At 43.9% G+C, this 24,875-nt stretch overlaps 1 protein-coding gene across 1 annotated transcript; it reads right to left on the bottom strand.

The window, feature by feature from the left end:
* Nucleotides 1-2,425: 2,425 nt before the first annotated feature.
* Nucleotides 2,426-23,664, bottom strand: MYBL2 (v-myb avian myeloblastosis viral oncogene homolog-like 2). The gene is made up of 15 exons (XM_015428336.1): nt 23,638-23,664; nt 22,081-22,171; nt 21,098-21,166; nt 20,807-20,899; nt 20,150-20,370; nt 19,879-20,035; nt 18,076-18,342; nt 16,507-16,893; nt 14,284-14,423; nt 12,471-12,570; nt 10,148-10,261; nt 8,987-9,118; nt 5,172-5,202; nt 4,044-4,198; nt 2,426-2,554 (listed from the first exon to the last, which is right to left on the bottom strand). Exons 1-15 carry the CDS (start codon nt 23,646-23,648, stop codon nt 2,426-2,428), a joined length of 2,097 nt encoding a protein of 698 aa, XP_015283822.1. The 5' UTR covers nt 23,649-23,664.
* Nucleotides 23,665-24,875: the final 1,211 nt, after the last annotated feature.

A 24,875-nucleotide genomic window follows, 5' to 3' on the forward strand; every position in this document is an offset into this window, starting at 1 on the left:
AAATAACTCTATACAGTGGAAAGCTGGTATGGTGGTCTGCTATACAATTTAGGCATGTAGAACTGGTCCAGTTAATACGATGATCTCATTCTACAGAATTAGCATCACAGTAACCAGGATATCAGATACCTAGAGAATAAAAGTACATTTATTCTGAACTGCATGTTAGAGAACTGTTTTGCTTGCCATTTTAGGTCAGTCCAGGTTAGCCGAGACCATTAAAGTGGAAAAGCTCTGGAGATCTGCTTAGGCTGATGTAACCCAGTAGAAGCAGCCCCAAACTACCAGCTGAAGTCTAAAAGCGCCTTTAAAAAGTTGCCCTTAACATAGCTTCTAAAGAATAAAGAATCCTTGTTCACATGTTACAATGACCACACATACATCCTGCATGTAGAAACAGCCAATGTATGTATACTTTACAAATTAAACAGGCAATCAGTACCTGAATAAATGTGGGGTTTCAGTCACACATTCATCTGTGTATGCATTGACTATAGCATGAGAATTACTTCAATGCACATAGAGAAGAAACAACTGTACACCAGTTGTACATGCATTCTTCACTATAACTTGTGAAGAGGGCTCTTATCTTGTGTGTATTGCACTGGGATATATGCAATGCCTTCACTTTCACACACATCTTCCCAGTATCTCCTGCTGCCATTGCAAATGTGATGCAATAATGGAAAGTATTTTCCCCAGAATAACCCACCTGCCTTCAGGTAGCTGCTTGCCCATTCCTCAGATCTAATCTTATCAGACTGTTAAACTGAGCTGGAATGAAAGGGTTGGCGTTAGCACCATCTGGTGGAGTTCAAAATACAATATAGTTTTCCCCATCCTTTATCCTTAATGTTTACACAAGAAAATATGAGTCCTGCATAGTTTATCATTTTTTAATTAAAACATTTATATCCCACCTTTTCTTTGTTCAAGACAGTATTTCAGCCAACAAAAATCTTTTCCATCTCCATCCCTGTTTTGTAGTTTACCAGTCTGACCAAAAACCTCTTATCCACTTTCCATTGCTGATTCAAAGAAATTTAAAGCTACAACAGATCTCACTGAATCATGCAGCATTAAATTCCAGTGGAGTTTCAATAGTTCCACCAGCATTCAGTGAAGTGACTTTTACCCCTGTATTTCATGACTCTATTTCCTCAAGTCTCAGCATTCCTTTCAAGATTTTCCTATCATGGCTTACCCCTTCCTAAAGTTTATCAGTAGGTCCCATCTCTGGTAACTGTGCAGAAGGCACACTAAACTTCATATAGATTTGTCATTAAGTACTGGCTTTAAAATTGGTGATTAATAGAGTTAAGGTCCTACTTTACTGTTTGGGGGACTATACTGATTTTGGTGTAAAGAATGAAAATGCTAAACATACCATTGATTTCCAAACCTGAGTGGCATCTTTTATTTATTAAACCAAGTGATTTCATGTTTCCACTAATCTCCAATTCCAATAACCTTTATTGGCATAACAAACTAATCTCAAAAATGTACCTATTCTGAGATTAAATGGGTAGAAGTCAGTTGCTTAAGCCAATTAAAAATGTTTAATGAATTAACAGTCCTAATGGAAATAAGCTACACAAGCCTCTTGAGGGTCCTTGCAAGACAGCAAGAGACCCTTACATATTGCTGATACGATTCAGAATAAGAATCAGCTAAGACGTTCTGTGGTGGGCCAGGTTTCTCAGTTCCCTTACTTTTATAGTTTTTACAAAACTGCAATCTACATGGTTATAGCACATGATGTCAGATCTGAATAAGGGAACACAGGCATGCTAGGGCCACTTTAGAAGATGTGATTTTATTATTACTAACAGACTGCAATGCTCCAGAGAAGAAATTATTCCTACTCTTACATATTATCCCTCAGTCTAATGAGCAGAACAGTGGATACTGTGCAACAGGTGTTCTTCCTTCTGTCCCAATCCACTGCCAGTTACCCATCAAGAAAAAGACAAGAAGAGCAAAATACATGATTGTACCGATGAAACCAGCAGGGACTTTAGAGAATTGCACTTCCGTGGATCCGCTCAGGGAGGTCAAAACCAAATCCAGAGTTCCAAAGGTGGTTCTCTATCAAGCACTGATCCACCACTGTCTTGCAGATCAGTTGAAAGCAAGGACGAGACAGCTGCCAGGTTCCATTTATGGAAATGGGAAGAGGAGGACTGTCAAGGAAAGTGGTGATACCTCATCTTTAATAATGTTGGGCTGCTGTCCAGCTCTTGGCATCTTTTCTTCTACAAAAGATTTCCAAAACTGCAACCCATTTAGAACTCAGAACAATTAATTGAAGTCTCCTTGACAGAATACTGAGAACAAATGAAAGGAAGTGGGGAGGGAACAGTTCATTTTCCTGTGGCCTTGCCCCATTGATATAAAAATAAACTATAAAAGGCTACAGAGTTCTTCAAGATAAGATCAGTGTTCGTGATGTGTGGTTCTGTTTCAACACGCCCAAAATCTGTCGAGCTTTGTCTTGCATGATCTGCTGATCTTTAGAGCCACCGCATGCCACAGTTTTCCAGGCACTGGACATCTAAGGGAGAGAGCACAGATGAACATATGAACCCGCCTTTTATCGAGTCACCTAGCTCAGTATGACCTATGCTAATTGGCACTCAATCTACATGCAGAGAACAATCTTTCCCAGCACTGAGCCTTTCTACAAAAAACCTGGGAAGACTGCAAGTTTGAGAAAAGCCTCTTGAACCTGAACACTCAACCATTTGCCTTTGGCAAGTCAGAATTGCCTCTAGACAAGCAGGGAAAGAATTTATTTACTTATTTAATTCATTTGTACCCCAGATTTCTCCCCCATGGGGGACAAAAGATGGCTTACATCATTCTCCTCTCCTCCATTTTATCCTCACAACAACCCTGTGATGTAAGTAAAGGTAAAGGTTCCCTTGCTCGAAAGCCAGTCGAATCCGACTCTAGGGTTGCGGTGCTCATCTCCGTTTCCAAGCCGAAGAGCCAGCGCTGTCCGAAGACGTTTCCGTGGTCATGTGGCCGGCATGACTAAACACCAAGGCGCACGGAACGCTGTTACCTTCCCACCGAAGTGGTACCTATTTATCTACTTGCAATTTCTTGCTTTCGAACTGCTAGGTTGGCAGGAGCTGGAACCCTGTGATGTAGGTTAGCCTTAATGTGTGTGATTGGCTCCAGGTCACCTGGCAAGCTTCCATGGCACAGGTGGAGATTCAAACCCGAGTCTCCCAGATACCAGCTGGACACTCTTAACCACTTTACCACACTTGGTCTCAGAGAGAAGGGGTTTGAAAGCTGGTGAGAATGCACTTCTTTTCCAGGATGTTGATGTGCCACAAAGGCAGGCTTGTAAAGTGTCTTCTGCACTAGCTCCTTTTTTTGGACTTGTTTACTTTACTCAGTAGTAGTTCATAATATTCTGCTTTAAGGAACCCCAATTCTGTGGCTACTATGAGCCTTAAATTCCGCCAATGCTCCCTCTAAGCTGGGGGGGTCTTATGAACAAAAATTCTACTTTGTGAGCTACTGGCATTAAAGTTGTGAGCGAGCGATTTGGCTACTGCATATATTAGTTTGCACTGGAGCCATACTTCCTGGGCTAAGACAAATATGTGTGAGCCAGAGGCTAAAAAACTGTGAGCTAGCTCACTTTAACTCAGCTTAGAGGGAACACTGGTCTCCTCCAACTATGTAGGTCTCTAAAGAGGTGACATACAAATTTCTTAAATAAATAAAATATGCAGTTTGCTAAAACACTTTTCTTCAGTTAGTTTTACATGAAAGTAAATTTTAAAAAAACCACATTAAGAAAATCTGAACTCTGGACAGCCTGTATAAATCACAGTAAGGTGTAGTGTCAGGCTAGAACTACATACACAGGAGGTTTTTCTCCACCTTGGCTTTCAAACTGCACTGGATCTTTGGGGGGGAGGGGGGGAAACGCACACAACATCATCCTCATTGTCCACTAGCTCCCACACTGTTGTGTTTTGAGAGCTAGGAAGTGGCCACAAGAGTGCCAAGGTGACGCTTACCAGGGCTGGTGGCCTGTATTTGCTCTGGATTCTCTTGGAAGACGGTGCTTTCTCTGTCTTTACTTGAACAAACCCTCGCTTGAGCACACTGCTCTCATTCTTGCTGCTTGACACAGACAGGTTTAGGGACTGGGAAAGGAAGCTCACAGACTGCAATCAACCAAGAGAAGAGGAACAGTCGTAAGAAAATATACCACTCAGATGAGCTTGCCTAAATTCCCTCCATCTCTTCCCACAAACAAAGAAAAAAAAAGCTAGAGGTGCTTAATGTAATCAGACATCCCTTATCTTTCAATCATGATGTGATGCTTTCCACAGAGCGAGAGCTCCTTAATGACTCATCTGAGCTGTGATTAGAACAATAAACTTCATACCCTTATCAGCTGTGTCACCTAGAGGTCACCATCAGTGGGTATGTGTGGGTAATGAACTCCGAAGCCTACTACTGTGCAATAATGCCACTGAATCAAAGGCAGGCTCTTTACTAGGGAATCTACTTCCTGGCATTTTTCTAGTTAACAGGGCTATGGCAAAACAGCCAAAAACAGACTGGCAGGTTCTGACTGGCTACTCAGCATCATTCTTCATCAAGGGCCACTGAATTTAGGGCCTAGTTCATAACACAGTCCCTCTGTAGGGCCAGTGCAAGCACTGATGTGTGCCCCTCCAATGTTTTCAGCACAATGAAAATACATGTTCCAAAAATTCATGCAACTTTCCCAGCCCAAGGACCATGAGAATCGTCTGCCTGTGCATACGGATGAGCTGCATGTGATACTGCAGACGTAACATGTATATACCGCAGTAAGATAGGCCATAGCCTTTCCCTCCTTATCCTTATAGCTCTTCATTGCTTATAAGAGCCCTTTTGTAATTTTTCATGAGTTCCAATTCTCCTTCAAAAAACATATTATTCACAGCCATACAAAAGCTTGTGTTTACATCTTTCACTCTTATTCCCCATGGCTCAGAAAAGGTATTATTTAATATAAGCTTATCTTAGAAACTCTTATAACTCTATGCCAGATCATTAATATCCCTGCTTTTCAAATCATTAACAAAAGCCCATGCACAAATGGCTGTCCAAGGCCACCTAGTAAGTCTGTGAACAACCTGGACTTTAGGCCCTAGCCTCTGGGCTCCGAGACAAATAGTGTGCCTGCCAAACTACCCTGACTCCTATAAACAGGAAATGTGGAGTATTCTCCTATACGTTATCCATCTTGAAATGGTCCACTGAGCGATGGAATTAGGAACTGTACCAATTCAGATGACACGTGGAGGTTGTGGCATGGAGTTTTTTACTATTTCTCTTGCATTTCTATTGACCATTTGTCCCTGAATCTTGGAGCTTTTCCTATATATGCTTCATTCATTCCCTTTTGTCAGGGGAGGGGGGGTGAGAGAAGAAAAGTAAAGTGAGGCATTTCTATTGATTTTATTTTCCTTTTATGACTAAGGAATAGCAGTTGTAAATATTCTAAGAAAAGCAACAAGGGTTTTATTAACAACAAGGGCATATAGTAGACTAATATAACTTCAGGGAACAAGCTATATTTCAGTATCTCCCCACAATGCGCTTTTGCCATGAAAACTCCACGGGGTCACCATAAGTCAGCTGTGACTTCACACCACTTTCCTCCAGCACCACCACAATGTGCTTAAACACTCTCTGCATATACTATGGGAGAGGGGAAGCATTAAAAAAGATGCAGCCTTCTACCCACAGCTGTTACCCAGCGGTGCTGCCTTACTCGCGGGTAGCCTTAAATAGTGGAGCACCCCCCCCACTTCTGACCTGAACCAGAGACCCACAAACTCAGGCCAAGGAAGGCACTCTTGGTTCTGAAACACAGAGCTAGCCACACCTCTGCAAAAGGGTTTCCATTTCAGGTTGCACAAGGCAGCCCTCCGAGACAATCTCCAATCTCCCCCTCCACCCAGCAGAGGTATGCACATGGAATAACCATGGGTTGCACCAGGTACAATATCTGCATTTCTAAAGCTATTCTGTAGCCACCTGGCGAATAGCCCTTCTGTCTCCAGAACTTCACGTAGCCCTTTTATGTGATACCTATGTCTATGCGGACATCCTCGGTCTTCACACCTGTCCTTCCTGCTCCCTCCCACGGGATACCGAGATAAACCAAACATTAAAATTATTAACAGTCCTCCCTGACATCTATCAGGGACCCATTTCACACCTTTTGTCTAAGCCTAGGAACCTATTCAACCTGCCTTTGCAGGACCATTAGTGGTCATCAAACCCATTCAGCCAGCTCTACTAGAGCCATCCATCACCTGGCTAATCTCAACACTATTGTGAAGCCAGACTCTGCCCCTCTGGGACTTTATTGGTCAAACCTAGGTATTGCTCCTCCTGGTGTCACACCCCCTGGGACCCCTTATTGGTCCAGGTAACCTTTTGTCTTCACCTGAGACAAACCCCTCAAGGCCGCCCATTGGTCCACATTGTTTTCCAATGTCTATATCCTCCAAAGCACATGGTCTCAGAGGGTGTCTCTGCCCTGATGCCAACTGGCAGTGCACCCCCAAACTCTGTTTGGGACATAATCCCTTCTCCATGGACTTCTGCACATCTGGACAGGAAGCTATACCCCCTCCGCCCTCAACACTTCACCCTCTTTTGTCACTGATCTCTTTAAGATTGCTTCATTTCTTTATTTCCTAGTTCTCTGAGGTGTGTGTGTGTGTGATATTTCATTGATTAGCTGAATGTATTAGGGTTCTTTTCTTAATAAATTTCATAAAAGGAATTTCCTGTCTGTCACCTGTGCCGCTCCGAGAGGGTTCTGACTCTGGTATAGTTGGAGTGTGATCCCTAGCTCGCGCACCTACTAAGCAAACAGTCTCTTAGCTAAATTCCCCCATCATAGCTCAAACAGACCCGGTGTTGCGGCTAACGCAGCCTTAAGTGGTACAGTCAGTCAGCCGCCCTACCACTTCAGTCTATATAATATACTGGATGTTTCTCAGCTTTAGACTTCTGTGCACACATACTTGGGAATAAGTCCAATTAAAGGCATTACAACTTTATACTGAGTAGCCATGCATTACATCAGGCTGTTTGTAAGACAACTTTGTTCAAGACTTAAATGCCAGGCATCTCTGCACATGGACAAAAATGTACGTGGCACAGACCATAGACACAAAGATACACAGCCTTGCTCCAATAACCTGGGGACACAAAGAAATCATTTCGCTTAACCAAGTCCAGCAGTTCACCAGTCTTTTGTCTTCAGGGACCTGAACCCTTCATCTGCAGGTTACATGACTGACAGTGCAATCTTAAGGAGAGTTGCATCCTTCTAAACCCATGGAAGTCAGTGGGTTTATAAAGGTGTAACTCTGATTGGGATTGCATTGCCAGTTTTGAAAAGCAGCGAGGAGGGCGGGGTAAAAATGCCAAAATAAATTAAAAAATTAAAAAATGCAGTCCTGCTGTGACCATAACAAAGTCCAGCTATTTCATAGCATGGGCGAGAAACAAGCCTCTGGCATCCCATTTGTACTACTGCAAAACTGCACTGATTATTACATCAGAATTAAGGAGGCATAAATACACAATTGTTTTTAAAAGTCGTTTGGGATTTTGTAGGATTTTGGCCGTCCAGGAGAATGCATTAAAAATGGACATAGTGCACTCACCAATGTACTAAAAGGCATTTACAGAAATGACTGTCCCAGAAAGTGGCTGCCTCAGCATGAACTTTTGGTACTTCCTTCCTGTAGGGTTTGCTTACAACCCCATCAGCCCTTGTGGTACTAGAGAAAGAAAAGCAGCTCGGGGGTGGAGGGGGGAGATGACCCTCGTAGGTATGATATGATGGTCTCTGCTGGAATAGGTCAGTAAGCTTCTCCTATCGCAACTGAGGAATGTGACTTCTTAAAAAGGTTTTCATACTTCCTTTCTACCACACTGCCACTCAAGTACAAATGTTTTTCTGGACTAAGGCATGTGCCCTACAAATGTATACCCAACTATCACAGCTAAAGTAACACGGAGATACCTACAGGTCAAACTAAACAAGATATGGGAGACCTTGAAACAGTCTAGTAAAGGTAAAGGTTCCCTTGCTCGAAAGCCAGTCGAATCCAACTCTAGGGTTGCAGTGCTCATCTCCGTTTCAAAGCCGAAGAGCCAGCGCTGTCCGAAGACGTTCCCGTGGTCATGTGGCCAGCATGACTAAACACCAAGGTGCACGGAACGCTGTTACCTTCCCACCGAAGTGGTACCTATTTATCTACTTGCAATTTCTTGCTTCCGAACTGCTAGGTTGGCAGGAGCTGGACCTAGAGACGGGAGCTCACGCTGTCATGCGGCACACTCGGGTCTCGAACTGCTGAACTACCAACCTTCCACAGCCTGCAGTTCAGCGTCTTAACCACTTGAGCCACCGCAGCTCCCTTGAAACAGTCTACCATGCCTTTAAAAACAAACTGAAATACAGTTGAGTGAGGCAGCTCCTGCACATATTGTTGGAGTGAACTGGGGGAAGCTGATCCACTATTTCCTGCAAAGCATTTCCCAATCAAAACAGCACTTCGCCAGTAGCTTTCTCACCAATGGGGGTGGGTACAGAGGCCCTCTGTTGTTCCTCTGCAGGGGAAGCAGACTGTAGGCCACTTTTTAAAAAACTGGAGGTTTGGCACCCTTTTCACCACTGCCCTGATCAAATCCGTTGCCCCCTCAATTGCATTTCAGACAACCGGAGGGTGGGTGGGGGACTATTTACAACTTAAAGAGCTCACAGACACACTGCAAAGATTAGCAGTACAAAAAAATCTGTTAATAGAATAAATACAAGAAAAATTATGGTAGGCTATGCAGAGGCAGCTGAATCTGTTCAGTGCACACCTACCCAGCTGTTTACGTATGCATATTTTACAGCTGTGGGCTCCAGTTCTTCCTACTCTCCCACCTGATCATGGCTTACCTGAGCTCTTTTGAAGCACACAGGTTTGGCCATGGCGGAAACGGTCAGCTTCAAGTCTTCATCCACAATGTCTAAGGCGAGGGATTTCCTGACCTTTTTAATAGGACTCCTGTGCAGCTGCGGGGAGGGGAGGAGGACAAGAAATGCAAATAAAAATTAAGAGTGGCAAAACTAACAAGCAACAAAGCCAGGAGGAAAGAATTTGGAGACCAATAGGTAGCTAAGCCATCTGAACATCACGTTACAGAGCATGTATTTATCAGGACACACTTGCGATATACGTGAGTGTGTTAAGTGCCATGAAATCATTTTTTACATATGGTCACTTTATGAATTAATGACCTCCAAAATGTCCTATCTTTAACAGCCTTGCTCACGTCTTGCAGAATGAAGGCCGTGGCTTCCTTTATGGAGTTAATCCATCTCATGTTGGGTCTTCCTCTTTTCCTTGCATCATTGTCTACTCCAGTGACTCTTATATCCTCATAAAATAACCAAAGTACGATAGCCTTAGTTTAGTTAATTGAGTCTCTAGGAAGAGTCCTGGTTTTATTTGATCTAGAACCCACTAATTTGTCATTCTGGCAGTCCACATTATCCATAAAACTCTCCTCCAACACCACATTTCAAAACAATCAACTTTCTCCCTGTAAGCTTTCTTCATTTGCGATAGTTGGCAGCAAAACTCCTACTATACTAGTGCCAAGCACAGAAGGCCATGGAGAATACACCACTAACACACAGTGTTCCCAGTTAAGATTTATGTGCCCAGCAACCTCTGCTTGAAGACCTCCAGTAATGGAGAGTCCATCACCCTCTCCTAGAGAATTGGTTCCACTGTTGAACTAAACGGCCTGTTATGACGTTTCTCCTGCTGAAATTTACTCTCCTGTAATGTAAGCCCATTAGATCTACTCTTGCCCTCTGGACACCAGAACATTTATTTCATCGTTGAAAAGCCTTCACAGCAAGAGGCATCTTCTACAGCAAAACAGGCTATGTCCCCACATTTCTGCAGCGCGATAACAATCTCTTACCCAATCTCTTCTCTTTTCCTTCTTCTCAATAGTGCCCTAAGCATGTACACATTAGGAGTTATAAGTCTGAATAAAAACACAAAACGGCATAGACTACAGAGACACTTACGCCTTGTTTTCTCTTCTGTTTCTCTGGCTTCACATCATCTTCTATGATCAACTCAATGCCAGCCTCACTCCGTAGAACCTCTTTCAAATCCTCTTCCAGGCTAGGTGTTGGTGGCTGGGATTAGCGATGCAAAAGAGGAGAAACCAGAGGACGTGAGAAGTCAGTGGCAGAGCAGCATCTAATTCAATTTTTGAAGTACACACACACTCAGAGCCAGTGTGGTGTAGTGGTTAAGAGTGGCGGACTCTAATCTGGAGAACCAGGTTTGATTCCTCCATGTGAAGCCTGCTGAGGGACCTTGGGCCATCACAGTTCTCTCAGAACTCTCTCAGCCCCCACCTACCTTACAAAGTGCCTGTTGTGGGGAGAGGAACGGAAAGGTTATTGTTAGCCACTTTTTCAACTCCCCTTAAGGTAAAGAGGGGTATAAAAACCTACTCTTCTATAAAGCAGCGCACTTCCCACCATCATTTGCAAAGCACAATCCCCATCTGCATAAGATTCATTCTGTTAAATTTTAGGCAGTCTATTGTTTAAAGTGTGTTTTTCTTAAGCTTACAATGTAGTTTCATTGCATCATTTGTTATTTGTATAATTTTGTCTTTATTTGCATTGTATTTTGGTATCCCCCTTGAGTCTCTTGTAACTTGGTATGCCCCTTGAGAAAGAGGCCATAAGGGAAACAAATTAATTAGTTCATGCTTCCCCATTGCTAGCTCCTCTGTAGACAATCTTCCTTCATCTACTTCAGCAAGAAAATGGGGGGGTGGAAAGAGAAAAGCCTCTTAAGAGACACTGGGAGTCTTGGAAGTTGAAAGTGAAGGCAGATTTAGGCAGAACGTCCTCCATGCCCTAACATCTAAGAGGATCTTACCCCATGTACCCCCCCCCCAAAAAAAATGACACTCAATCAGTTGTTGTGATGGCTCATGAGCACTGCATGGAGGGGCTGTGGTTTATTCTTACTATGCAGAAGGCCCCACGTTCAATCCCTGGTATCACCAGTTGAAAGGACCGGGTAGTAGGTGATGTGAAAGACCTCAGCCTGAGACCCTGGAGAGCTGCTGCCAGTCTGAGTAGACAATATTGATCTTGATGGACCAGTGGTCTGATTCAGTATAAGGCAGCTTCATGTGTTCATATGTGTGTTTGTTCGTATAAATCTGTGTAGAAGGCAAGTTAATCGCATAGCTGTGTGGATAACCACCACAGATGAGGCTTCTTAAATGGTGATGCACACAGAAGTCATGCTGTTTAAATCAGCCCCTAGCAAGATGGATTTGGGGTAAGGGAGACTCGCTGAGCACCCAGTTACTACATGTCCTAAAATTTCACCAAACAGACCTACTGCTCAGGTATTTGGAAAGGGTGAGGGTGGGAGGAGAGCTACCTCGTGAACTCGATGGAAGTGTTACTTAAAAAAAAACACCTCGCAAGAGCCTAGAAGCTATGGGAGTATTAACCACCTCAAAATAGTTAACCTTAAAGGTAAAGGTTCCCTTGCTCGAAAGCCAGTCGAATCCGACTCTAGGGTTGCGGTGCTCATCTCCGTTTCAAAGCCGAAGAGCCAGCGCTGTCCAAAGACATTTCCGTGGTCTTGTGGCCGGCATGACTAAACACCAAGGCCCACAGAACGCTGTTACCTTCCCACTGAAGTGGTACCTATTTATCTACTTGCAATTTCTTGCTTTCGAACTACTAGGTTGGCAGGAGCTGGAACTAGAGACGGGAGCTCACTCCGTCATGTGGCACACTCGGGTCTCGAACTGCTGAACTACCGACCTTCCACAGCCTGCAGTTCAGTGTCTTAACCACTTGAGCCACCTTACCAAGGACAAAAAGGCAGAAAAATAAAGTCCACATAAATTTGTTTCATTGGCTAACAGTGTTAGCAGCTATAAGGGAATTAATATTTGTGGACTGAGAAACTTGTTTATTCCTAAACACAGGAAAAGCAAATAAAATGTCTGGGTTTCGTTTTCGTTACTTTGTTTGTTGAGAGGGTCACAAATGAACAAAGTGGATGGCTCAGATATCTTGCTTTTTGCTATTAGATAAAAATGTTTAGACAGCCAGAGCACCATTAGACTGAACAACCCTAAACCAGCACTAGTAGCTCAGCAGACATGAACGATATTAGCCAACTCTAAAGCCTTCTGGTTTTTCCTACCAAGCTTATTTCTGCTGAATGTGAGAATATTCCTAAATACTGGGGGGGGGGGGGGGGGAGCCCATTTCTTGTGGGATTCCTAGGGTGATCAAAACATGAGAAGCACAACGTAACACTCTGTAGGAAGGATTCATGGGACAGCCACATACATACCAAGGGCCTCAGTGGACCATATTTCTCCAGAGCATTCTTGAAAGGTGTAGGCGTATGAGGCGTATTGTCTGTTACATATTTCTGATCAGGTGTCACAAACCTGAAAGCCAAAAGAAAGTGGGGTTTTTTTTTCAGAGTTCTGGATTTTCAGTTCATGAGAGGATTCAAATGGAGGTAACAAATGCAGATATGAAATCACCACTGGGTGATTTTACTTTGCACAGGGACTGTCTGCGTGAGAATACTCAGAGGTGTCACAGAAAGGCGATCCCTTTCTGGAATGCCTCCGAAACATGGGACAAGCCAGAAAGGAGTTTTAACTGTGGATCCCATCCAAGATGAATCTTGGAGTGTCAGCATGAACAGTGTCCATGTCAGAAACAAAAACAAAACCACCCTGTGGAGGTTTTGCTATCTCAGTGCTCTTCTGACTCCACAACAATTCAATGGATTTCCCCCTCATGCTTTCTCCAGTTTCTAATAAGTGAAATAACAAAACCTTCCACAAATCACTTCAGGCCCTTCAGCAGATATACACAGTCTTCCAGAGAGTTGGGTTCCTATTGTTTGCTCTTAATCTCACAGTGGAAATAAGATGACACAAGCGGGTTCCAACTAGGCATGGTGAAAAAGTTATCCTAGATGGCAAAAAAATAGAGCAGAGGCCAAGGCCTTTCCATGATGTTGCCTCCTGACAAGCAGTAAGGAATGACAGGCATTATCTTAACCCCCCCCACACACAAAATCCAGAACTATTATGACATGCGTACATCAATTGGCCAATTAAAGATTTACTTTTCAAATAGGCAAATTATAGTAGTTCATCTGTTGCTACAAGAACCAAGTTAAAAACAGCTGTTTTTTCCTGTTTCTCCCCGCTGTTCTGGTTTTTTTCATGTTACTACTCCCTAAGACATATGGTATTTAACAAAACTTTAGTGAAGTTTTACTTCTGGCCTTTGTTGTATTTCTGAAATGGCAGCCAATTGTATTCAATACAAAAAAAACAAAAAAACAGTAAAACCAATTAGTTGAGACTACAGCGTACAAAGATTTTTAAACTTATGGCATAGCACAAGCAATTAGCATGCCTGAACTCCTGGTAAACTGGGGTACATACAACCTCAGCTTCCCCCTACTTAGTCACACCATTTCCCTTGTGGCCAATTTCCCTCAAGTTACAGTGAGGCTCTGGCTGTCACAAGCAGCAGATGCAGAGAAAGGAAAGATTATACACCTCTCAGTTCAAGAATTGCAGTAGCTTACAAACACACTCTCCAAGGAACCATTAGTCATAACACCACCATATGCACCTGTAATATACTGGCTACCAGAAAAGTTCATTCCATTCTTTGAAGGACCACCTGCTTCAACACAAAATGCCTGCCACTTACAGAAGCCCTCTTCCACCCATCTCCACTTTCAAAGGCCAGATGGGTGGCTAGTAGAGATCAGAGCCTTTCTTGTGGTGGCACCTCAGCTTTGGAACTGAATCCTCACAGTTGTTTGCCTGGCACCAAACTTCAGAGAATTATAGTGCTGCCCTGGGATGGATACTGAAAGCCAACATTGTGGGATGGGGTGGAGCTGTTGATAGCACAACACTGAAACCCGTTCTGTAGGAGCTCAGTGTGGCTTATGTGAGGTGCACAGTGATGTCATCTAGAACCATGCCAGCTGATCACCACTACTGCCATAAAATGAGGTGCTTCTGGATATAACATTGGGCCCAGTGATAACACAGTTGGTCAAACTACGACATTCCTGCCTGAAGGATATAAACTAAGGAGAGAATGATAAGACAATGACTTACGCAGAATTTTTCTGGAGCAATGGTGTCTTGTCTCTGTGTAATGGAGTGGTCACTATTACTTTCTGGCTGCACACAGGTGTAGAGGTTAATGAGGGGTTCTCAAGGTCCAGAGTGTCTTGTTTGGTCCAGAAATTTAGGAACTGCCAAATAAAAAACATTCACCACAGGTAAACTGAGAGAGAGAGTTTACAGCAAGGGAGGCCTGATGTGGAATTGGGGGGGGGGGAGGATTAAACTACAGGTATTTTTGAGACGTGACAGGAAGGCTACAGTGACTTTCCAAATGACACCACTCAACAAAAGGGCAATCATAATTTTATTTAGTGTCAGACGCAGTTATGTATTCATGGAACTGGACCTTACAGAACTCTCTACCTTTCCTTGTAGCTACTAACAACCTGCCTTCCACACCACCCCCAGCCACACTCTACACTTTCCCTTCTTCTGTGTCAAAACATCATGGATCCTAAGTACTTTGCAGACACAAAGTATACTTGCATAATCCCTTACAAGCAACAGAGATGACATTTCTATGTCAAATTAAATTGCATTTTGAGGGCAAAAAACACATCTAGTCCTAATCTGACATTATGAAGTATACAGTGGTCAACAACAGGCAGTCTGAAGTAAGACATTTACCTCAAGCTTCGGTGTGACATTTGTCCAGGATGCATGCCCAAATTTTCTGAGGTAATGTTTCAATGGCATACAGATTCTACTGTCTCCAGCAAGCATATCATGGTCTTCCAGACAGCTGGGAGTGCAGCATTACAGCAGAAAGCATCCAGGAATAATCCAATACCTTTCCCCAGCATTTGTGTGTGAACATGAGATACCTGGTCTCACTTTACCTTTAAATTACAATTTATGCTCGTGCCAAAGAAGACTACTCAAGCCTATATGATGTAGATCAGTAGCTCCCATTTCACAGGATGCATAGAAAAACATAAAGCCAAGAATATATCCAGTGGAAGGTGTTAGAATGAGGGAAAATCTCAAAATTATCTTGATCTACTAGCACCTGCAGCTTTTGACAACACAGACTCCACATACTAGAAATTTTCAGCAGTAAGTTACTACCAATTAAAACAAAAATAAATCAAGTAAAAACAACAACAACAAAGAACTACTGCCCTGACCTGGATAGCCCAGGCAAGCCAGATCTCAGAAGCTAAACAAGGTCGAATCTGGCAAGTACTTGGATGGGAGACCTCCTTGAAATACCAGAGGCAGGGGCAGGCTTTATTCAGCCACCTCTCTGAATATCCTCCAGACCCCCAGTAGGGGTCAGTCACCAGAGGTTGCCATGACTTCCAGGTACACTCACACGCACACACACATAAAAAATACCAAAAAATACAAAAAAACCCCACAAAAAACCCTATGTAAGGCCAGCTGATAATTTATCAAAATAATGCAACCAAGGGCAAATTTACATGTTACATTTAAGACCCAGAAAGGCTCCCATTTCCAGAAACCTAACATGGGGAACCTTTATTTCACTGTCATTCATGAGGTTCAAAGCCTAGTCTGATATTTCCTGGAAGTGGCCAATTCATGCATAAGATATTCAAGTGACTGAAGATTAACTACCATGACTTAAAACATAATTGAAAAAGCAGGATCTAAGGTAGCGCCTGGATTTATCAATTTCCCTTCAATTCCCACAAATGAGAAGCTCTGCAGGCATAATTTGGTACATTTCAGGCAGGATTGGAAGACAGAAAAGCCTTCAGAAGTACACTCTAAGTGAGTGATACATAACTTGGTGCCCAAGGGTGCCACAACACTGGCCAATCTGTTTCCTGGCACCCATTTGCATCTTTGAGAAAGTATCTCTTCCCCCAAAGCAAAGACCCAGTCCTGGCTTTCCTCTACCTCAATGGAGTAGGAGATGCTCCAGAAGAACACCTTTCTGTCTACAGGGTACACCCACTCACAAAGAGCTGCCTCCATTCCAGGAGAATATGTGGCTTGCAACTACCCAGCATTTCATGACTGGTTTCCGCCACCATGGCAGCCATTTTGTGATGGCACCCATTCCATGGTCCCAAAATTCCACAAGTTCTCACAAGACTGGGCATTCCCTGTTCTAAGCATTTGGTCACTGCATCTAGATCCAAGCACATATAGAATATAAATGGCAGTCTGGCTACATGACAAAATGCTGACAGCCACTGTGACATCCCTGGTGCCTCCACATCAGATTTTATACCTACACACCTGAGAAGGGGAAAATGGCAGTGTCTTGACAGGGGTGCTCTTGACAGGGGTGCTCTTGGGGGTCATGCTGTTACAGGAGTCCAGGAAGGAGAGGCTAGTAGCGGTGCCACCCTCTGTGACTGGCGAGAGGGAGACTCTTCTCTTCTTCTGCCGCTTGAGTACGGAGGGCGGTGTGCCAAACGTCATGTCGGTGCGTGGGGAGATGGGGATGAGCTCACCCTTGCTGCCTTTGCTCAGATCTGAAATGGTGTGGCCATCCAAACGGTACGCAGTCACATTTGGCAAGGAAGAGTAAGGCTTGATGGAGGTTTGGCTATCTAGGCTGTTGCTTGCGGAGGGATCCTCTGGCAGGTCAAACTGAGTAAGATCACACCAGCCATCTGGGTCCTGACCCAAAAAAGAAAAAATTTCAGAAACAAAGGGTAAAACTGCAGAAAGTTTCCATTCGTGGGGGAGAGGTTTAATACCCCCTGCCCACTTGCAGACCTCTAACGACCCCCTCATAATAATCCTGGAGGTCCCCTGTCCTGAAGAAGCAGGTTGTACAAGAAGGTAAAATTCCACTCAGCTTACAGAAATCCTTTCCATCGGTAGAGATTTACCCCAGGATCACATGAAGCTGGCTTACACTGAACCAGAACCTTGATACATCAGGGTCAGTCCTGTCTACTCAGACAGGCAGCAGCTCTCCAGGGTCTCAACTGGAGATCTTTCCCATCACCACCAACTTCATCCTTTTAGCTGGAGATGCCAGGGACTGGGACTGTCTGCATGCTAAGCAGATGCTCTACCACTGAGCCACAGCCCCTCCCATGCCAAAGAATGATGCAACAAAAAGGAAGAGGAGGGAAGGGATAGAAAAGACCACTGTCATTAGTATTGAATTGTGTTCTTATATTTTTAATGTTCATACTTAGATGCGGAATCCTCACATATCTATAGAGAGCCCCAGTAATATTATTAGACCTTACTCTCAAGTGACTCTTCTCTGATAAGACCACAGCATTTGGAACAAGGTTTCATTTCACACACACACAATAGTTTCCTTAGGACTAAGTAACACAATAAATATGAATCATAAAACTCAAAAAAATCTGCAACTAAATCACTGCTTATATTTGCATCAAGTTAACACACTATCTGCATGAAGCTTAACAGCTCCAACAACCATACAAAACTTTCAAGGATATACTGCAGTGAGCAGACTCTTTAATGCACAATTCACAGCACGGTCCTAAGCAGAGTTACACCCTTTTAAATCCACCAAAGTCAGTAGGCTTATAAGGGTATAACTCTGCTTAGGCCTGCACTTCAACTTACAGCCTACCAACTGGAACACATGCTGCAGCACTGAAGTGTTTTTGGCTTAATTTAGATGCCTTCCCACACATACTGGCATTGTTTCAATCATGTAAACTAAAATCTCAAGGTTGGAAGGTGGAGGAAAAGAAGAATTCCAAAGGTTATGATGTTCAGCTGCAGAAAAGTACAGAAGGTTCAACATAGCCCCAAAATGCAGGCCCCACCAGTGCACTGTCTTATGGAAGTAAACAACATTCCACTTCTTACAGATTCAATCATATCCAGAGCTTCTGTAATGGATGGAACAGCAGGACACAGATAGCTGCCAGCTTCTACCACCCACGTGTATGGAGAATCTTCCCCCAAAGCATCATGGGGCACTCTGTTTTCTGAGACTTCCTTGGCATTGTCCTGCTCCAGGCCCACAGCTGGTTGCTCAGAAGGCAGTTGGTGGAGGCCAGTTGGCTCTTCAGTATTGGCTTCCTCCTCTTTGATTTCCAAGGCATTCACAGGCCAGTTGGCTAAAAATGCTGGCTGTGGGAAACCAAAAGATAATTTTCTGTTGTAGCATGTAATGATACAACTAATCTGCTGCAGTCAAAGAACATTCAAGGTTGCCAAGTCAAGTAGTAAAATCATGAGGCAAAGGCCAAAACTGCACTGGACAGAGGCAGATGAAGCTTCATTGGTGCTCCATACAGAAGATGCATAAAACCAACACGATACTTCTGAAGTGTGTGTCATTTCAAAGCCTTTTTACCTAAGTACCTTTAAAGCCTTATACGGCTTGGGACCAACATACTTAAGGGACTGCCTCTTCCCATATACGCCTCGGAGAGCGTTACGCTCTGAGAGTCAACATCTCCTGGTGATCCCTGGCCCAAAAGACATCCGCCTAGCCTCAACCAGGGCCAGGGCTTTTTCCGCCCTGGCCCCCACCTGGTGGAACATGCTCCCTAATGAGATCAGGGCCCTGCAGGATCTTATGCAATTCCGCAGGGCCTGCAAGATGGAGCTGTTCCGCCAGGCCTCTGGCTGAGGCAGCGGGTGTCCAAATATGGCCCCCACGAGGTTGCGGTCTCCCACCTACTGATAACCGGCCATACCCAGTTACAACAATGGGCCAGATTCTCCCTATGGCATGCATGACTACTGATTTTATATGTTTGAATGTGTTTTAAATTTTATTGTATTTATTAAAATGTTGTAACCTGCCCTGAGCCCGTTTACGGGATGGGTGGGATATGAATGCGGAAATAAATAAATAAAAATAAACCATACGTGAACCAGATTCTCAGTTCAACACTACTCCTTTTGGCTAGACTTATGTTTCGTGTGCATTACATTGGTTATCATTACATTTAAATGGATACTTTATTCCACATTCTAACTCATTATTGATTTAATTGTAATACCTAGGTCTCTTGTTTGGGTCTTAAGTTTTATTTTGGTTTGGCTGATCCCGCCAAAATAACACACACACACACAAAAGAGCAGGCACGCAGCTTTGTTTCTATTTTTGTTTCCATCAAATCTTTCTTACAACTCTCAACCCCCCCCCCCCTCAGCTACAAGAGTTGGGTGCTGTTAAACTACAAGACACGTGAAGCTGCCTTGTTATACTGCATCAGACCATTGGTTCATTGAGGTCAGTACTGGCTACTCAGACTGGCAAGGTCTCTCCAGGGTCTCAGGCAGAGATTTTCACATCACCTGCTGCCAGGTCCTTTTAACTGGAAATGTTGGGAAGTGAACTTGGGACCTTCTGTTTGCAAACCAAAGGCCCTTCCACTGAGGCACAGCCCCAAAGACAAAGCCATGCCTCAAAAAAAGAACTAGCTGAGCGATTACAAAGCTGACGTATTTCAGCCATGATAAGATTTGCCTACAGGACTAAACGTGGTCCAACAAAATACCGCACAAATGAAACTGATGTTTGCACCCTTATCCATATCTACAGAAAGAAACACTTAATGTTGTGACAATTCCCACACTCAAAGTCTGCCACACTAAGGTAATACAAATGCTAATTTCCTAGGGTGGGGAAAGAGAGACAAAAGTCTGCAACACCTGGCTTGCAGCTTCCTGTACAGTTTGGCTTTCCGTGCCTTCCGTCTCCACCAGCAGATAGAGGGGCTTGGATTCTTTAGTTTCATTAAGAAAGCCTCCTGTGTCCACCTTCCTTTTGATAGTGGAATTCCAGTGGTTCTTCACAGCATTGTCAGTCCTGTAAAAAGAGACATCATGGGTAGCAAGTGGAGTCACCATAAGGAGAAACAGCCTAGCATGTTCCTGGTCAATTCAGCCCTCCCTTTCCAGATCCTTTGGATGTAGAACCTACCTCCCTGGAAGCAGCTTAGCAATCTCGGCCCATCGGTTTCCCAGAACCTTGTGAGCCTCGCAGATGATGCGATCTTCTTCCTCTGTCCAGGATGATTTCTTCACTTCAGGGTTCAGGTGGTTGTGCCAGCGTTCTCGACACTGTTTTCCTAGCCTGCCTTTCAAGTGTTTGGCTATGAGCGTCCACTGCTTTGTGCCATACTTTTTCACCAATTCTATCACCTTATTTAGGGAAAACAAAAAGAATGGTTATACAATGTGAGTTTGCCTGTAGGCTGCAAACCAGCAGCACTAAGAAGATAAGCAAAACAAGAACGAGCCTCCCTAAACAATCTGGACAGATGCTAGGGAGATCTTGTGCAGATATATTTGTCATACTGTGAAGATCTTTTATTTTCCTTTCTCATCACCCCCCTCCTTCATCTTTCTTCATCTTCTCTATCCTCCCCACAGTGGGAAAGTTAGGACAGTATGCATTTCTAAAGGTTAGTTGCAATCTTCCTTTAACTTCTGCCCTGTCGCGGTGGAAGAACGCGCAGAGATTTTGCTGCCTCTCCAATCTACAAAGACATTTTACCTGCAGAGGTAAGTGAACATTAGAACGAAGACTGATATTTTGCCTTTGGACTATGAAAGTCAACACTGGGAAATAAATTACCTTCTGGTCTTCCTGTTTGGTCCACGGACCTTTGACCAAGACTGGGTTTAATACCCTTAGCCAGCGGTACTGACACTGCTGTTCAGTGCGGTTCTGCAAAAGTCAATTCCAAGAGATACAAGTTAGAGGAAAGACTGGCAAAAAGCAAAGTCAAAATTATGAGAGAGAATTCTCCAACAGCCAACTAGAACTTTGGTAAGGGTAACTGTGCTCTCTTTCTTCACTCTGAAAAAAGCTCCCAACAAAATAGCACAAGGAAAACTTGCTGTTTTGCTGAAGAACTCCACTTACAGGAAAATGACTTGCTACGAACTTCCAGTCATGTCCATACTTTGTCACCAGGGAATTCAGTAGCTCATCCTGTAAAGAGTGATGTGGTCAGCCATTCACATACGCATCTACCAAAAGACATCCTATTTTACTTATTTAAACATGTTACACTCATGTGGACTCGGAGCCCACCAACAGAAGTGTACGCTACCTACTATGTTCCTGGAAAAATCAATGCATTGGCCCTATTCATATAAAATGGTGACTGTAAGTATCAGGAGCTTCTAGGGTAGCACACATTCCCATCAGTGGGCTCCAATACACATGGTCATACTTTGTGGAAAGGGTTATTCTTATACTCAAAGGGCAATAAGTTGGCAGACTGGAGGTTTGTAGACATGTGGCAGCCAGGGCCACAGCATGCCAAAACAGAATCTTGAACCACAAACAAGATGCATTTTTTTCTGTAAGAAAAAGCTAGTGCAGTGGCAAAATCTCAACTGCTCTGCCTCGTCTGTCAAGGACCGGATGCCCTTTTAGGTGTAACTCTTCTGCTCAAGCTGCAGCCAAGATGACAGCATAAGCTCGGACTTGAGTCACAGATGACAAGGTTTTACGTCAAAGTCATTCACAAGTGCATCGGTCTATTCCTTTATTATAATTTGACAAAGTATGGGCAACAAAGGTTGTCTGTATGCATTTCAAATGTCTGGAATGTATCCCGTAAGTGCAAAATCTCACATACTGAGAACATCAGGGCTTGTTTGCATTTAAAAGTCAAGTTCCTAGCCCTCATGACAGTGGAGAACAATGCTTAAGAAAGGAGGCAAAAAGCAGACAGAGAACAGGCCAGGCTAGGAGGAACCATTCTCACCATTCCTCTAAGAAAGGAGTGGCAGACAGAGAGGAATGATGAGCACAAACCCATGTTCCAAGGAGCCTTCCCATACCTGGCTTCCAACCAAGCCTACTCCTGCTTTAGCACCCCTGGCCATTCTCCTTACCTCTTCACGCGTCCACTTCACTTTGCACCGGTTATCCCGCCGTTCTGGTACATCTGAGTCCTGGTACAGTAGTTCATCTTGCTCTTCACTTCTACAAACAAGACAGTGTGTGTGTGTGAGAAAGTGTTACCCTGGATTTTCAACTCTCTCCATCACTTTATTCATGGGGCAGCTCACAGTTCCAGTTCACATCACTTTGGTTAGGGAAAATAATTGGGGTCAGGTTTTCATCAGCCGCCACATTTTGCAACCACCAGTACGGATTAGAGCAATCACCTTTTAAATCCATGCTTAGAAGGGATTGTTGTGTGTGTGTGTGTTAAACAATAACTTCAACCAACTTGAATGTGAGTCCAGAAGGCATGTGAAGATACCTCCAGGAGACTTGCTCTTGAATACACATGGTGCAGTGCGATCTTAGGTATGCTTACTCATAAGTAAAAAGTTCAACAGGACTTACTCCCTCATGTATGATTAGAATGGCAGCCTCAACTGGAAAGTCACCATTAGAAACGAGCAAATGGGGAGGCAGAAAAGGGGGATACATACTACATATTGTGGTAGAACTACTAATTCTATTCACCACACCAGAACCTCAAGAGCATGGAGGCCACAGTGGCTGCCCCTGAGCTTTGGAATCCTCTTCCCCTGAAAGCTCACTGAAGTCCAAGCATGTTCTAATACTAAGTGGACTCAAACAGGCCCCATTCAAGCATTTAGGCAGCTATAAACTCAGGGTACCTGGATATTCTTTACATTAGCCTGGATGCGAGTTCACAGCAGTCCTTAACAAACAGCCATAAAAAAAAAACACTTTCTCCCCCATACTACACTTGGAGCCTGCCCCAGTAAATTCTTATTGGAACAACATTACCCATAACATATTAACCATTTCAGTCTTTGCAAGTACCCCTGTATTCATATCCTGCAGTTCATTGGCACCCTTGGAACAACATTACCCAAACCAACCATTTCAGTCTTTGCAAGTACCCCTGTATTCATATCCTGCAGTTCATTGGCACCAAGAGGCCCTAAGCAAGAGGAGGTGAAAGGAACATGAAGCTGACCCCATTTCGACAGTGGGCCACGTTGCCATAGCGGAGCTTCCCTTCCTAATTAAAGCAACATCCAATTAATGAAAAAAAATTGAGCGGGGGGGGGGGAGAAATGCAGCTGTTTGCCTCTCCCGGCCACCCGCCCTTCTGTTCTTCCACGCAGGCCATTTTGATCACCTTAAAGAGTCCCACCCCAGCCCGCTGCAGATGAATGATAGCTGCTTCCACTCCCCACCCCGCAATGAAATGATTGAAGCAGTTATTGCTTTTATTAATACTTCTCGAAATGAACTCGTCTCGAAATAAACTGAACTGAATTATCTTATTTCTCATGCATGAGCCACCACAATGGGGGATTGGTCAAAAATTACAGAAAATATTGCTCTAATAGCAGGGGAGAAGCTGCCAAAAAGGGGGGGGGGTCCCCCCTTCCCAAAGAATTCTAAAGACATGGTCCCTCCAGAACAGGCGCCTTGCCCCGAATGCAAGCGATCCAACTCACCCGCGGGACATCTTGCTCTTTACCGCGTCCAAACCAATCAAATAAACTAGTTTCGAAAGAACTGGACCTTGCAACTCCCTCTTGCTAGGGAGGAACCCCCATGAATAGCGCGCGCAGCTGAACCGGCGGAGCTGCAAACTCGCCCGCGCCCGCCAGAGACCAAAAAGCACTTTCCTATCTCGCGCCAACTCCTCCCCAACCAGCTACCTTTTCCGGCGACGTTACGCTGAGCGTGCGCGAGAGAGACGACAAACACAGTATTAGGAGGGAAAAGGAGGAGGAAGGAAAAAGAGGCGCGCGCGGGCTAGTTGCAATTAAAAAGCCGTATAATTAGCTTTTAATGTATAATTCTAAATGAATAGAGCATGCCCAAAACAGCAGCGAAAATTTCGGGTAGCAGCGTTCTTCTTGATATAATTAGCGTTAGCCTTCTAAAGATCGCCTGGTACTACTGAAATGCCGCTGTTTCCTTTCCAGCCAGGAAAGACTGGAGGATTTAAGCCTTGTCCGCCCATAATATTCCACTAGATATTATCAAGATACTGGGGTTGCCGTCTTAATTAATTAATTAATACAGCCATAAAGCTGCTCGAGCAATAGCAAATCAGGAAGCTTCCGTAAAATTGGCTCTGTTTGGACAATATTTTGTGGTTTGTAGCTGGGTAGCTGGAGGGGGGGGGGTCCGTATCTGTGAACCAAGTCTTGTTCCAAACCCAACACGACTCTAGGAAAGCCAGGACAGGATATTCCAAGCGCTCCCACCTCCAGAAAATGTGTACTGGTGTTACATTGTGGGGCAGTCTGGAGAGAGTGGGGCTTAACATATTTCTCTTGTGCTGTTTCAAAAATAAAACTGCCCTCCCCTCACCCCATCCCCAGCTGTGACTAGTCTAGGTGGCATCCTCTCTCAGCACAACATGGGCAAAGTTAGGAGAGTGACAATTTACCAATGTTATAAAATTCATACTTCCAATGATTAGTCAAGGCCCATAGATGGCACTGTTGCTCTTCAGAAACTCACATTTTCTGATTGGCAGAAATCTGTTTCATTTAATATTAAATAGAAGAATATTTTCCTAGCAGCTGAGAAAGGGATGTTGTTAGAACAGTTAACTTTAGAGGACACCAGCCTTCCAAAATGTATAGAAAATGCAGCACACACCAGTCCAGACTGGGCAACTTGTATGGGCTGCCTACTAGGTGTCAAAATAAGAGTTGCTTGTCTTTTGCTAAGATAT

Source organism: Gekko japonicus, unplaced genomic scaffold, assembly GCF_001447785.1.
Source record: "Gekko japonicus isolate JY-2015 unplaced genomic scaffold, Gekko_japonicus_V1.1 scaffold3980, whole genome shotgun sequence".
Lineage (NCBI taxonomy): Eukaryota > Metazoa > Chordata > Lepidosauria > Squamata > Gekkonidae > Gekko > Gekko japonicus.

Excerpts from the sequence above, each read along its gene's own strand:
- MYBL2 (XM_015428336.1), bottom strand. Across the intron at positions 21,167-22,080 it reads TGAAGTGGACGCGTGAAGAG|GATGAGCTACTGAATTCCCT; the intron begins GTAAGGAGAATG and ends CACTCTTTACAG. Across the intron at positions 5,203-8,986 it reads CTCAGGTAAGCCATGATCAG|GCACACTATTTGTCTCGGAG; the intron begins GTGGGAGAGTAG and ends GTAGTTTGGCAG.